The sequence below is a fragment of the Globicephala melas genome, chromosome 1 (genome assembly GCF_963455315.2).
Source record: "Globicephala melas chromosome 1, mGloMel1.2, whole genome shotgun sequence".
Taxonomy (NCBI): Eukaryota; Metazoa; Chordata; class Mammalia; order Artiodactyla; family Delphinidae; genus Globicephala; species Globicephala melas.
This window is the reverse complement of record NC_083314.1, coordinates 18,521,701-18,537,547: the sequence shown is the minus strand read 5'-3', so window position 1 is coordinate 18,537,547 and position 15,847 is coordinate 18,521,701. Positions and strand designations below refer to the sequence as shown.

At 36.3% G+C, this 15,847-nt stretch overlaps 1 protein-coding gene across 6 annotated transcripts in view; it reads right to left on the bottom strand.

Annotated features, from left to right (window-relative positions):
• Positions 1–15,847, bottom strand: part of MARK1 (microtubule affinity regulating kinase 1) — a 141,325-nt gene that overhangs the window by 40,299 nt on the left and 85,179 nt on the right. For 5 of the 6 annotated variants that reach the window (XM_060298766.1, XM_060298814.1, XM_030868341.2 and 2 more), the window contains exons 4-6: positions 9,544–9,592; positions 8,393–8,458; positions 4,442–4,512 (exon numbers count right to left, since the gene is read on the bottom strand). In XM_060298766.1, coding sequence (XP_060154749.1) covers positions 4,442–4,512; positions 8,393–8,458; positions 9,544–9,592 — 186 coding nt within the window. The remainder of the gene's footprint in view (positions 1–4,441; positions 4,513–8,392; positions 8,459–9,543; positions 9,593–15,847) is intronic. The other variant, XM_060298935.1, reaches the window with a different exon arrangement.

The window sequence follows — 15,847 nt, the reverse complement described above, 5'->3', positions numbered from 1 at the left end:
GATTCAGTTAAACGTAAACACAGTTTGAATGTTGAATATTGGTTAGGCATTAACAAATGGGAACAGAAATGAATTTTTTTTTTTTTTTTTTTTTTTTTTGCGGTACATGGGCCTCTCACCGCTGTGGCCTCTCCGGCTGCGGAGCACAGGCTCCGGACGTGCAGGCTCAGCGGCCATGGCTCACGGGCCTAGCCGCTCCGCGGCATGTGGGATCTTCCGGGACCGGGGCACGAATCTGCGTCCCCTGCATCGGCAGGTGGACTCTCAACCGCTGCGCCACCAGGGAAGCCCCAGAAATGAAATTTTTGAAAGTGTAAAGGTGATGTGAAGTATGACCATGCTAATAGGATACTGGTTAGAAAAAAAAACTTCAAAGTAGTACAAGTGAAACTGATATTTCAATATTATAAAATTATTTTAATGTATATTATAATGGTTCAAAGACAGCGAAGACATGAATTCAAAACAAAATCAACACACAGTGAGTAAGATGTAATTCAATTAAATTCATTTTGATTCAACAGTCAGTTTATTGAGTGCCTGCTATGTGCAAGAAAATGTGCTGGTTGCTAGGGGAATACAAAAATGTGTTCATGCACCCTACATGCACGCTGCCTTTCAGGAGCTTACAGTCTGATTAGGAGGAAGAAACATGTTTATGAGTAACTATACATACTACAAAGTAGAATCATAGAAGCAGAGGTACAAAGAAGTGAGGGAATCATAAAAGATAAAGAATAATCTCAGTTACTAGGTGATAATTGATCTAAGCCCTCCATGAAGGATAGTAAAATTTTAAAATGTGGATGTTTGGGGATGGGGACGTAGGAGGTAAGGTGGTAAAATGCACTGATTTTTTTTTTTAATTTTTGGCTGCATTGGGTCTTCATTGCTGCATGTGGGCTTTCTCTGGTTGTGGCGAGCATGGGGGCTACTCTTCGTTGCGGTGCGCAGGCTTCTCATTGCGGTGGCTTCTCTTGTTGCGGAGCACGGGCTCTAGGCGTGCAGGCTTCAGTAGTTGTGGCATATGGGCTCAGTAGTTGTGGAACACAGGTTTAATTGCTCCACGGCATGTGGGATCTTCCCGGACCAGGGCTCGAACCTGTGTTCCCTGCATTGGCAGGCGGATTCTCAACCACTGAGCCACCAGGGAAGCCCTGCACTGATGTTGAGGCAACACAATGTATTTGAAAAGTAGGTGGGAAAATGGTAATACTGGGAGTTAAATCCTGATAGACAAGTTGGTAAAAGTCTCTGAATTCCAAACTAAGCAGGTACTACAGAACCATGACTGTGTTTGAGCAAAACAATTGTGAATGATTATAATCAATTTGAGGTGTGAGTCCTCCAAATACAGCAGAATCCTACAATGAATACATGTAGTATTAGTTTTCTTAAGCAATATGCTTCAAAATTCTAATATCCAATTTTTACCAATTAAGAGACATACATTTATATGTAAATATTAATACATCTTATTGAACATACTATATAGGCTATAGGATGTTCATACTATAACGCTATTTTTGCATCATAGATGACAGAACTTTGCTGATAATGATATTATCTTTTTCAAGTCCCCTTCTCTTGATACTGTGAAGAAGGCATGCTACAGATAATGATTTGGTTACCAAACATGCATTTCACATTAGACAAGATAGTTTCTGTGAAAGCAGTTCTATAGGCACTTCTGGAATAAAAATCTCCTGAGCCTTAAAGACTTAAGAAGGGAAAGATAATTTATAATATCATCACACTTATCTAGCAGGGTACAATTTCTGCCATAAAAGCAGCTCTGGCTTCTGACTCGCTCGCTGCAAGAACCCCCATGCACAAGCCCAAGTTTTACTGCATTATTCTATGGCCAGACCCTCCCATCTCAAAACATTCTGCACCTCCACAAATAGGATGCAGAAACTTCCCTACAATCCTTTTGTTATGGATCTTGAAAACATGATTGACCATCAGTCCTGCACTGACCCTAAGACCAGACATGTCAATGTTTTGCCATGAGGTGCAACTGTGGGGGGAGGATGCTTTGCAATTATTTATACGTGGGTCAGGAATTCCCAAGCTTTAAGTAGTAGCCTTGATACTGGAAGGGTTGAGTCAATATTATGATTTCTCTTGCAGGCCCTCAAATCTTAAGGAAGGCAGCGGCATTGTATGGGCAATGACTGCTAAATTGGTCTTGAACTGTCCTAGTGTCTCTGCTATATTTAATGGTAGGGTCAAGGACATATCCTTACTAATACAGTACATTCCCTTTCACTGGTAATGTTTTCAAAGTAATTTTATGAAATACAGAGCAAATAAAAATAAAAGTAAATACACATTTATTCGAGTTTTAATTACACCTATAAAGAAAAATGAACTTAGCAAAAATAAACTGAAAAACAAATATAACTTTTTGCCAAATAACTATAAAATTGTGTGTGTGTCCCTAGTTTTTAAAACTGTGAGTTGGTTACCTATTTAATTTGGGGGGAACACATACAGATAGTTAATATGTTTAATATTTATAATAAATAGATAATTATTTTTAAAATTGCCACTGTTTTACATTTTAAATAGCATTCATTTAACACTCAATCTCTGATTTGATTTCAAAGTAATCCAGACTTTATTTTAAAAAAGAGCCAATCAGTAATTATTTGGATCTTTATGAAAAATATCTGTGTCCCAGCCTGCTATCCTGCTCCCACCCATCAGTAGAGATGAGTAAGCTCTTTAAAACAGCACCTTCTCTAATTCCATATAGTACCCTAGTACAATTTCTGACCACAGTATGTTTTTAATAAATAAATAAAACCAACTGACTAAAAACAATAAGAGTGAGTAGTGACAGTCCTTGAAATATATATTAAAATCCCAATGGAACTATTTCATGTCAATTGGAATTTTCTTCCTAATAGGCTACTAAAACTAGCGTGACTGAGATGGAAAGAACGATGATATTTAAAGTGATGATTGTAGCTCTTCACTTAAGTAAGCATGGACTTCCATTCCACAGTAGAAAAGAATTTAACAATATGTAGCTGAATACCATTCAGTTTCTCAATGCTGCTTCCTCATTACCAGTTGTCTTTAGATTCAGCTATTTTAAGTCAAATGCTCCTAGGAATCTATCCTAAATATAAGGGCTATGTTTATCTTTGGTCTAAAGTATTCATGTATATTGTTCCAAATAGTGATTCTGTGACATATTAATAATAGAGGTTTCACAAAATAAACTCACTCCACGATTGATATGCAGAATGCTACGTCAAAAAAAAAAAAGTTGAACAGGTTTTTTTCCTCCCATCTTCTTCAGGACTTCTCCAATTGTTTATACGTTAACATATATGTCAAATCTCACAGAGGAAGATTTCACATCAGTAGTCTGTGTTTCCTAACCTTATTGATTACAGGATCCCTTTAACTGTAGAATAATGTTTACAGAAGAGATACTGAACTTTTTTTTTTTTTTTTTGCGGTACACGGGCCTCTCACTGTTGTGGCCTCTCCCGTTGCGGAGCACAGGCTCCGGATGCTCACGCTCAGTGGCCATGGCTCACTGGCCCAGCCACTCCGCGGCATGTGGGATCTTCCCGGACCGGGGCACGAACCTGCGTCCCCTGCATCGGCAGGCGGACTCTCAACCACTGCACCACCAGGGAAGCCCTGAACTATTTTTGAACAAATATTTTAAATTCACTTAGGTAAAGTTTGGGATATAGTAAGTTGTCTGTTGAAACTTTACTTCAGTAAATTTTGTGGACAATTTACAATTTATTAATTATCATTTCTACAGTAATTTATAAAGTATGATAATCTTAAATACTTCATTCCTAAACATTAAAAACAAAATCTTAGATGAACTTAAATTGCTTTTTCTTATTTTATCATTTCTGTAACAAATCATATTCAAGTTGACCTGGAAATATCAATTATCTTACCATATTCTTCACACTGGCAAGGTTCCTTCCCTACTTGACTAAATAAAATTGATCATAGTCTTTAAGTCTACAAAATATGAGTTCCAAAACTAAGACATCTTTAATTATTTAAAAAATACAAAAACCTCTTTAAACAGTACACATTTATACTGTACAAATAAAACTAATAATACTTGATAATAATTACTGGATAAAGGTTTAAGTATTTACTTTCTATCTCACTCTAGTCTGTATTTCCAAGACTCTCAAAGAGTTATTAATAAGAATCTCACCTATAAACATTTTACTATTTATGATGAACTAGAAATAACCAATGGCAACTATTTTAAATTTAAATTCAGGAAGAACAAATTTCTTTTTCAGTTTTCCATTCTTAAAAAGTGTAAGAAAGCAGGAATTTTTCTTTTGAAAGTACCATGTACTCTGAATTCCAGTCTGTGATACTGTCCATTGTACATCACTAAAAATATCAGCAAAACAAAGTTGAAAACTACTTTCCATACCTGCCTAAATTTTGCACGGGCCTCTTTTTCTTTCATTCTTCCATGGGCAACTAAGTAATCAAATACTTCACCTGAATCAGAAAGGTAAAGCAGGCAGTAAAATATACATAGATTTTTCAGTTAACAATATATGCAATGTCAAGTTTTTGCCTTGTTGTTAAAGAAGCTTTTGGCCCACACTTTTCTGATAGTTCTACATAAATCACAACTATTACATGAATAGGAAAAAAGGAAAAAAATACATGTAAAATTGAATATGGGTAGCGGCTTATGATTCAACAAAACTCTTTTAATAAAAAGTCATAAAAAACATAAGAAAACTTACTTTCTGCTTTCAAGTATTATGTAAAAATACAGTCAACTCTTTATTATCCATTCTAATAAAGGGAAGCCACAGCATGGGCAATCAAAAATTACATTTGGCTTTGTATTTGGGGCCTACATTTCAAATAAAATAACAGAAGTCATATTATGTTGGCTCACTCTCTTGAAGTCCACTAGTCATAGAGACTTGGTCAAATTCCATCTCTCTACCTCCATCCACACTGATTTCTTTCTTTTCCTTCCTACACTGATTACACTCATTCTCACCGTTCTCATTTCATCTGCATTGGTATTTAACTACTTATTATACAGAATGAAATCATCCTTGTGTGCATCTCCTATTACCCCAGATGAGCTGCAAACTCCTTGAATGCTGTCATCATACCCATACTTTACCTGTATCCCCATCCGCATGACAGAACACAAAGTGGATAGACAATACATATTTGTTGAAATAATTTAAAGATACTAGAAACCGTAAAAATGTTCCAATAGATCTTTTACTTTACACGTCTGTATGTTTTTTTCATTTTTCTCCAATCAATAATAATAATAAACCAACTAACGTTTAGTTACATTATCAAAAATAAAATATCTCAGTGTAAGGGATAAAATTTTTATATCCTTATAATTTGTACCACATAGATATATACATGTATATTAAAAACTCATAAAGTGGCTTAAAGAGCTCTTGTAAGGTACAGCAAAGTGCTTAAAAACTCAGGTTTTAGAATCAGACCAATTTTAGTATGAATCCTTATTTAGCCCTAAGTAGCTATTGGGAGACATTAGGAAGATTTCTTAACTTCGTTTAGAGCCTGTTTCTCCCTATTACCTATTTCACATGGGTGTTGTGAGGATTAAATGAAATAATGCACGTGCTTATTAGCACAGTGAGACTGGCATATAGTAAGCACTCAATAAATTATATATTTGTATCTAGGTATACAGATATATTACATATACATATATGCAATATCAATCCTAGGACATAAGTAAAATATTAAAAATCAAATATGTAATGATGTGTGTCAGATGAAACTAATAAATCTACAACGTTAGCATATTGTATCAAGCATACTTAAATGATTAAATGGGATGATGAAAACAGAGAAATGAACAGATGCTCTAGTTGACCCATCATAGCAGTTAATTCTAGATATGTGAGTTTAGGCGGGGAAAGATATATGGCAGGAGTTCAAAAATTTGGACTACTCTTAAGTTCTGCCTGGAACGCTCACATCCCCTGGATGTTTACGTGATTCAGTCCTTTACTGATTATATATTATTTGTTTATGATTTGCTTCCCCAACTAGAACGTAATCTTTTGTAATCTTTTTGAGGGAAGGGACCTTGTCTTTGCTCACCCATGTGTTCCTAGCACCTAGAATACCACTCAGTACACAGTAAACATTTAATAAATGTCTGCATGAGCAAAAGAAGGTATAAACACACTATTCCAAAGTAGTCCTGACGCCTACTTTTAATAGGCTCCTTTGAACGAAACATGGTTCAAAATCATAAAGGAGTTCCCTGCCCTTCTAATCACTGAAGATCTTTTGCCCCATTAGTGAACCAGAATCAATAGATGTACTTCTGGCAAAGAGGCAGTTGTCTGACTCAACCCTTGTTCATGCTAGGATTCTCGTGTGCATGTCAGATTCAATCCTAAAATATCTAGAAATTTCAGAGGAAAAATATTAAGTGTTTTATTCTCTAGAGTCACCTTGCCATTTATAGATTAAAAAGGCAAGAGGATGATTCTAGATTTACTGCTACAGAACCAAGATGGTTTGTTACAGGATCACTGACTGGCAAGACTCAAAGAACACCTATCCCTAGGAATCAGAACTGAATAAGGGGCCACTGGCTGAGCTCCAGTACACACCTCTCTACACTACACTACACCCTTCTGCCCCTCCCAGTGCTACTGAAGGAGAGCAGTGAGGACCCTACGCGCTGTCTATTACTCCAGCCATTGCTCCCCTTCATCAGCACCAATAAAGAGTTGACTGCACTTACCATTAATCGTTAAAGCAGTGTGCACATTAACACAGCCTTGTGGCAGACCTTCATAAAAATAGAACAATGCCCACAGATCTTTAGCTGTCTGTAATTTCTCATATCAAAACATGTTTAGCCCCACTCTCTAGACTTTAGATCGCTAAAAAAAAAAAAAGTCTAACTGGATAAACACTCAGGGTTTCAACAATGATGAATTGATACATAGATCTAACTACAGGATAGAAAAGTAGAGAAAGTTTCATTATGTGGTATTTGTAGGTTCATTAATTTTATTATAGATTAACATTTTATGCAAATTTGCATGGCTGTATTAATATTTCTTAAAATCCTATAATAATAAAAAACATGAATGATGTAGGTTTCCAGGTTAAGTAAAAAACCTACAATGAAATATCTTCATGATGAAAAAAAGCTATGCAAAAAACTAAACCTTTTAAAACTTTCAATCTACATAAAAAACTGAAAAAGCAATTAAAATCCGTTTAATATTTGTAGTAAAATTTTTTAGAAATCTAAGAGAGGGTATAAAAATACATAGCCTAGATGCTATAGATTAAAATAAATCATCTTTATTCTCGTTACAGAAAATCTGAATCATCACAAAAATCTATACACGTTATTAGCTAAAAGAACTCAAAACTAAATTCAACACTAAGTTTTTCAATCGATTAGCGAAAAAAGGTGATTAGCCAAAGTGGTTTAAATAATTTCTGCTGTCCTCTCTCTTCTTCAATTGCTTAAATTCTCTGAGCCCTTAAAACCTTCAAGTATCCTCATTTTACTTATTAAATGATTTAATTCCATAAATTTTAAACCTGTTTCTGAGAAAGTTAAGTTTTATGCCTAAAAGAACAGTGAATCTGAGCCAATATATCTCTCATTTGAGGGAAAGTATATGAAAATGATTTTCTATTATATATCAGTGTTTAAAAATCATTCCTATTTTGAACACTATATAGTCAGAATATATATTGTGTTGGCCAAAAAGTTCATTCGGGATTTTCATAACATCTTCCCGAAGAACCTGAACGAAATTTTGGCCAGCCCAATATTATATTCTACTAGAAATGTATCTTACTATTTCCCTATCAACTCAGTCTCCTAACTTATAAAATATATAAATACTTGTTTAAATTGAAACATTTTATGGATTTCTTGAAAATGTATGTATATGGAGAATCTGTCATATATGAACAATCAGTGAAATAAACATGTGACCTAGAACATGCTTTTACTCTAAACTTTATTAAATACATTCTGAATTTGAGATTTCCTGTTAATAGCCAAGAGCTTCTACTACTACTAATATTATTATATATTATATTATTTAGATAAGAATTGAAATATTCATAGATAACAATGCAAATTTAGAGTTTTGAAAAATGTCCCTAAGTAATTTTTAAATAAGCCAAAATCCTACTTTTAAATGTAGGATCAATAGGTCTTGAAACTAAACACTGAATTTTCCTTAAGATACCATTTAAAGGCATTTTACGAAACTACAGATTCATTAACATCAAAAAAGACATGAATGTTAATGACTGGTATTAATAATTCTATATGTCTCATCAAGGATAACTTTTCATTCCCTTCCATCCTTACCTCCACTCGCGTATTCCATGACTAAATAGAGGGTCTTCTCTGTTTCAATAACTTCAAACAATTTTACTGAAAAAGAAATTAGAGATATAACTCTGTGGTTGTGAGCACATATTGAATATGCTTTAAGAAACTTTAAGGTATCACTAAACTAAAGGAAAATTTGAGTATTTACTAAAAATTATTAATTACAGTTTAAAATTTTCTCAAGGGTTATTACGACTATGGAAGAAAACTATTTACTGTGAAGTGATTTGGAACCAACTGCTGGGTCAAAAGAGAGTTAAATTTCTGGGATTAAAAAAATCATTCCTTTTCTAATTAGAATAAGGTAATAAAAAAAGAAAATCTTAAAATCAAAGTAATAAAATTTTAATTAAAGCTTAAAAAGACACTATTATTATAATGAGCCTATCAAAAAATGTTAAATAATCTTTGGTACAGAAACAAAAAATTTTATAATTATGTGATATTTTAAGTTTCTGGTTAAAAAAATACTAAATTATGAGACTTATGTATCGACAAATAGTTGAAATTATACACCACAAGTAACTGCATGAGTGTCTCTAATAAACATAAGATTTTTTAATGTGCAAGAAACACGATTCAAAAATAAACAGATTAAAAGAAGAATTACTTTTTACTTCTTACAATCCAATGATTTTGTATAATACATGTAATCAATAAACTTATTTGTAAATATGGGGGAAAAACAGAACTTATGGAAGTAAATTCACTAAAACTGAAATCAACTCTATTTTCTCTAAAATTCAAACTAGTTATTTTGCTTATAACTATGATCAAGCCCAAGTGCCTATTATCAAAATATCTGGAATTATTTTTTATAAATACCTAAATGGCATGCAATCTCTATTTAGAGAGATTTAGTAAGGAGATACAAAAATCATTTATATGCTTTAACTCCAAGTCATATATATTATTTTAGTGACAAGCAGAAGACAGCAAGGTAGTAGAAAACTACAATTTGTAGCCTTCAGTTAACTTCTTTATAATCTATTTTTACCCAAAGTATCACTTTCTGAGGTTATCACTTTTCCTCATTTTATATAAAACATCCTTAAAATTGCATCCTTTCAAATAGCCTCAAATTAAGGAAAATACTTTATCGTTAATTGTATACATAAATTTCATACCTATGTTAGGGTGATTCAATATCTTCATTATTCGTACTTCCCGAAACAACTGTTAAAACAACCAAACAATTTTGTTAAAAAAGAACACTCAAGCAGAGAACCAATCAAAACATCTATTTGAAAACATTTATCTGCTTATAAGACACTACAGGATTCTGGTCAAATAAGAGATTTACTTCACAGTCCCAACTCTAATTTTGCTGAGACTTGGTTCCCAGGACAATTTTAACTAATGAACTCAAATGGTTCTGTGTGTGTGTGTGTTTGTGTGTGTATGTGAATATACCATATACAGTAAAACAAACATTTATTTGAATACTCATTACTAGGAATAAAAGAAAAACACTGTGGGAATGAAACTAAATGATCATTCACATGATTTTTATCCAAAAAAAACCTTCCTTGGGGTTTGGGGGGCCTGACTCTTTAATCACCTCTATTGGTTGATCAGACTATAAGCAATTATGAATAAAGCTGTACAGACCATGTGTAAGTTTCTGTGTGGACATAAGTTTTCAATTCACTTGGGTAAATACCAAGGAGCATGATTGCTGGATGGTATAGTAGAGTATGTTTAGTTTTATAAGAAACCACCAAACTACCTTCCAAAGTGGCTGTACCATTTTGTATTCCCACCAGCAATGAGAGTTCCTGTTGTTCAACATCCTTGTCAGCACTTGGTGTTGTCAGTGTTTTGGATTTTCACCATTCTAACAGGTGTGTAGTGGTATCTGTTTTTGTTTTTTTTTTTTAATTTATTTATTTTTGGCTGTGTTGGGTCTTCGTTTCTGTGCGAGGGCTTTCTCTAGTTGTGGCAAGCGGGGGCCGCTCTTCATCACGGTGCGCGGGCCTCTCACTATCGCAGCCTCTCTTGTTGCGGAGCACAGGCTCCAGACGCGCAGGCTCAGTAGTTGTGGCTCACGGGCCCAGTTGCTCCACAGCATGTGGGATCTTCCCAGATCAGGGCTCGAACCCGTGTCCCCCGCATTAGCAGGCAGACTCTCAACCACTGCGCCACCAGGGAAGCCCCTATCTGTTGTTGTAATTTGCAACTCCTAATAATGTATGGTGTTGATCACCTTTTTATATGCTTATCTGCCGTCTATATACTTTCTCTGATGAGACCTCTGTTCAGATCATTTGACTATTTCTAAATCAGTTATTCGTTTTCCAAACTCTTTCCAAACCTCAACAATACCAGATGCCAGTGGACAGCAGTAAGCATGGAATACTCATCAAATACCATGTAGATTCTAGTTAGCGACGTCAGAGAATATGTCCTTCCCATGAGCAGCCCTGGAGGCCCTGGGCAGAGGGAGCTGGAAGTCACATACCCTCACTTCCTCCTCAGGGGTCTCAGAGGGGTAAGGGCCTTGGTGTGAGCTGGGTGGCCTCAGGTCAGCAGAGGGGAGTGTGGAATCTTACTCCTGTGAATATTCAGAGGGAGGATTGAGGGGACCTCCTATACCAAGACAGAGGGGATGCCACCAATATCCGACGTTTCTCACGATTGGCAGCAGGGGCAGAGCTCTGTGGGGTCTTCCTGTATTCCTGGTGGGTAGTCCCCTCAGAATGCACTCAGGGTTTTTATCTTGGTTTCTGACACCACCTGGGTCTCCTCACTCTGCTTACCTGACATCCTCCCTAAAAATAAGGCCCTCACTTCCCTGAGAAAACCAAAGAGGAAGTAAGGGGGCACCTCATCAGCTGACCTCTGCCCACGGATTCCTTGGGCTGACAGCAGAGGTAGACTCTGTAGTTTAGACTTTCAGAGAATCTGTACTTCTGGTTTCAACTTTTTTTTTTCTTATTATGGCACATTAGCAGATAAAATTCACACATAATATGAGCACATAAAACTTATATATAACTATAAAATCATAACTCACAAATCTGATGATCCTAGGTTCTACTATAAGCAGAATTTTTTTCTCCAGAAAAACAAGTCAAATATTATGCCTGCCTCCTATTTTTCCATGGCTTTCATAAACCCATTTTATAAGCACTGAGTAATAAAAGTCCATTTAAACATTTAAAATATCATTTTATAAGAAATATACCTATTTGTAACTAAAGTAATTTTTTTAAATGTTAAACTTTATTGTTTAAAAATATTGACTTTTTTTCCTGAATCTCCACCCTGCACCCCAAGAATGTATTATAAAAAACAAATACAGATAGTCCCTATTTTGGTTTTGCTGTCCTATATAGATTTTAAAGTTATTGGACCTATTATTAATACAAGTAACATTATTGTAAGTTTCGTTTGCATTCATTAGTATTATCACTATTATGTATTTCTTTTTAAAAAATTTATTAAAGTATAGCTGATTTACAATGCTGTGTTAATTTCTGCTGTACAGCAAAGTGATAGTTATACATATACACACATTATTTTTCATATTCTTTTCCATTATGGTCTATCACAGGATGTTGAATATAGTTCCCTGTGCTATACACTAGGACCTTTTTGTTTATCCATTCTATAAATAATAATTTGCATCTGCTGATCCTAAACTCCCACTCCATCCCTCCCCACACCTGCCATCCCCCTTGGCATCCATATTCTGTTCTCTATGTCTGTGAGTCGGTTTCTGTTTCGTAGATAAGTTCCCTTGTGCCGTATTTTTAGATTCCACGTATAGGTGATATCATATGGCATTTGTCTTTCTCTTTCTGACTTACTTCACTTAAGTATGATAATCTCTAGGTCCATCCACGTTGCTGCAAATGGCGTTATTTCATTCCTTTTTATGGCTAAGTAGTAGTATTATGTATTTCTAATAGAAAAGTCCCCAATGACAATCTTGTTCTCCTATACTTACATGTAAATGAACTACCTCTGTTTTCTTCATTGAGTGTTACTTTCTTATTAAAATTTTATTTATTAAGTTGTTAGATGTGACTATACAGTCACAATTCACAAGCACTACAGTACAGAAGCCTTTGTAACTGGCCTCCATGAAACCAACTGTCACTCGGCATTGCCTCTGCAAAACCTGCTGAGCACACTTGTGCACTCTCGATGCTCACTGTTCGAGGTGCTTCCTGTGCCCCTACACTTCCGCGGTTAAGCAGCATGCTTACCAAAGGTTATTTAGATTTCAGACATGTCTTGTCAGTTGCAGTTGTTACTGCAAATAGATCATTCAACTAATGTATTAGTTTTCTATTGCTAAGTAACAAATTACCACACCCCAGCAACTTCTAACAACACACATTTATTATCTCACTGTTTCTGTGTGTCAGTATTCACTGTGCACTGTGGTCACGGCTTAACTGGGTCCTCTGCTGGGGGGTCTCACAAGGCTGCCATCAAGGTGCTGTCCAGGCTGCACTCTCACCTAGAGGCTCGACCGGGGAAGAACCTACTTCCAAGCTGACCCAGGCTGTGGGCAGAATTCATTTCCTTACAGCCCTAGGGCTGAGGACCCTGGTTTCTTGCTGGCTCTCCTGGAGGCTGCCCTGACCTCTTAGAGACTGCTCACAGGTCTTGCCAAGTAAGCTTCTCCAACACAGCAGTTTACTTTATCGAGCCAGCAAGGATAATCTCTAGAGAAAGTCGGCTAGCAGGACAGTCTTATATAACATAATGTGATCGTGAGAGTGAACTCTCATCACCTTTTCCTAATTCTACTGGTTAGAAACCAGGCACAGATCCTGCTCACACTCAAAGGGAAGTGATCATACAAAGGTGTGAACACCAGAAGGCAGGGATCACTGGGGTTGCCTTAAGGTCTGTCCAACAAGATTCAATTTACATAAACCAATGAAGGACAAGTATGCTGTTTAACAAAACAAACCAAATTGAATACTTTCTAAATACTAGATAAGAGCTGTTCAAGAGACTGCTGTCCTGTTAGGTGTGGGCAAGAAGACTGTAAAAGATTAAAAGAAAATCTAGGATTCTGCTCTCAGATCACTTCCCGGGAGTCTTCAAATTCTCCATTAATTAAAATAAGAAACCAATTAGAAATAGCAGCAAACACGGTTTACGGGTATGACTTGTGCGAGATAAACAAAGCCAATCAGTAGACCCAAGCTTAAAGGAGAAAATAAATAAAGCTTTGCACCTAAATGAAAGGATTGGTTGATGAACGTATATTTATGTACTCATTTTAAATGTTAAATGCTTATATAATTTTTAATAATTCCTCACTTTAACCTACTTTTTCTATTACCAGTCCTTACTGCCCCGTGGAAGAGGGCTTCTGCCTTACGTTGTAACTGGCATAGGTACCTCCAGGAAGTGTGGCCCATTAAGTTGTAGCATGAGTATGTATGCCACACTGGCTCCTTCATTCTACCTTCTTTCTCTTCTGTCTCAAGAAAGAACATCAAATTGCAACAGAGTGAGAACAAAATTGTCACATGGGTAATCTTGAATTTACTCTTGTTAATTTTTATGACGTTATCGGCCAGTTCAGTAGTTTATTCTTAGGAGCAAACTGGTTGAGACATATCTGATCACTAATTAAAACATACTGGCAGCTCCATGTTTGAGAATAAGTAATCTAAAGGAACGGACAGCTACACATCCTTCAGGCATTCCCCTATAAACACTGTCTTTTGTTTGTTTACTTGATTGAGTGGTACGAATTCGTGAATTTAGTCTTTGACTGGAGGAGTCTAGAACGTAGCTCTTCTGTTCTACGGAGAACTGAGATGAGCTGGGGAACAGTGTTAAAATTGTCCTGTGAAAAGTGGGGCACTTAACAAAAACCGTACCTGAACAGAAGGCCGCTCCACTTCTACCTGGAGATGAAGCCAGAGAAATACCACCCCTTTCTCATCAGAAAGGACTTTCTTATTCCAGTTAAAATAATAATATACAGTCATCGGGTTCCTACATCTCAATGTCTTGAATACATTGTTCTATCCATAGCTTCCTCTCCTTCAGCATTTAAAAAAATTTTTTTTATTGAGATATAGTTGATTTACAATGTTGTGTTAGTTTCAGGCGTACAGCAAAGTGATTCAGTTATACGTACACACATACATATATATATACACATATATTCTTTTTTAGATTCTTTTCCATTATAGGTTATTACAAGATATTGAGTATAGTTCCCTGTGCTCTACAGTAGGTCCTGGTTGGTTATCTATTTTATCCCTCAGTAGATTTTGACAAGGAGTGAGAAAAAATTAGAAAAACAAGCAACGGCATGAATGTGTGTATAAGTTGAGTGTGTGCTGGCTAAAAGTGACAAGCAGCTGTGGAAAGAGGGAGAGTGGCTGCCGATGGAAGAAGTGGTGAGGGGGTTTTAAGCGGTATATTGACTCAGGACAATGAAATGCCAGAATTCTGCCCCGTCAATCACCCTTACTCCCAAGGAAACACTTGAACTGTCAGCCAGGTTTGTCATTAATGTTCTAAATCTAGAAAATCGGGGCCAATTGAATAGTACTAGGACGTGGATTCAGTAAAGGGCTATGATGTTTCTTCCTCTTCATGACTCCCCATAACTTCTTCCTAAACTCTAATGTTCTAGTTGGTTGTACAGAGGAAAGAGACTGGACTAATGTCAAAGTCTTCTGCACTAGCCCACTGAGTCAAAGGGAGCAGAAGAGGGAGAGACAGTGAACTCCTTATATTATATTTGGTCTTTTCACCCAGAAGAGACCTTTACCAGCAAGGATGCCAACCTTATCCGTGCTTGCTCTTCTTTAGGAGAGGGGGAAAGAGGTGAGGGGGAAAGGAAAGCTGAACATTTAGATCAAGATAAGAAGTTTACCCTGAGATGGAGAGCTGTTGTAAAAAAAAAAAAAAAAAGTCAATTATTTTATGTATTATATGTCCAGACACAAGTAAGGAAAACAGAAGTTTGTGAACATATTAAATAGGCCCACACTACTATCTTAGTTCCTGATTCTAATTTTTAGTCCTATTTTTCCTTTCTCCTTTTTAAATTTATTTATTTATTCATTCATTTATTTATTTATTTATTTATTTTTGGGCTGTGTTGGGTCTTCGTTTCTGTGCGAGGGCTTTCTCCAGTTGTGGCAAGCGGGGGCCACTCTTCATCACAGTGTGCGGGCCTCTCACTATCGGGGCCTCTCTTGTTGCGGAGCACAGGCTCCAGATGCGCAGGCTCAGTAGTTGTGGCTCACGGGCCCAGTTGCTCCACAGCATGTGGGATCTTCCCAGACCAGGGCTCAAACCCGTGTCCCCTGCATTAGCAGGCAGATTCTCAACCACTGCACCACCAGGAAAGCCCTCCTTTCTCATTTTTAAACTGTGACATCATGATGTTCCTAGCATATCCAAATTTAGCAGGAGGGCTCTGAATTCACTAATGCC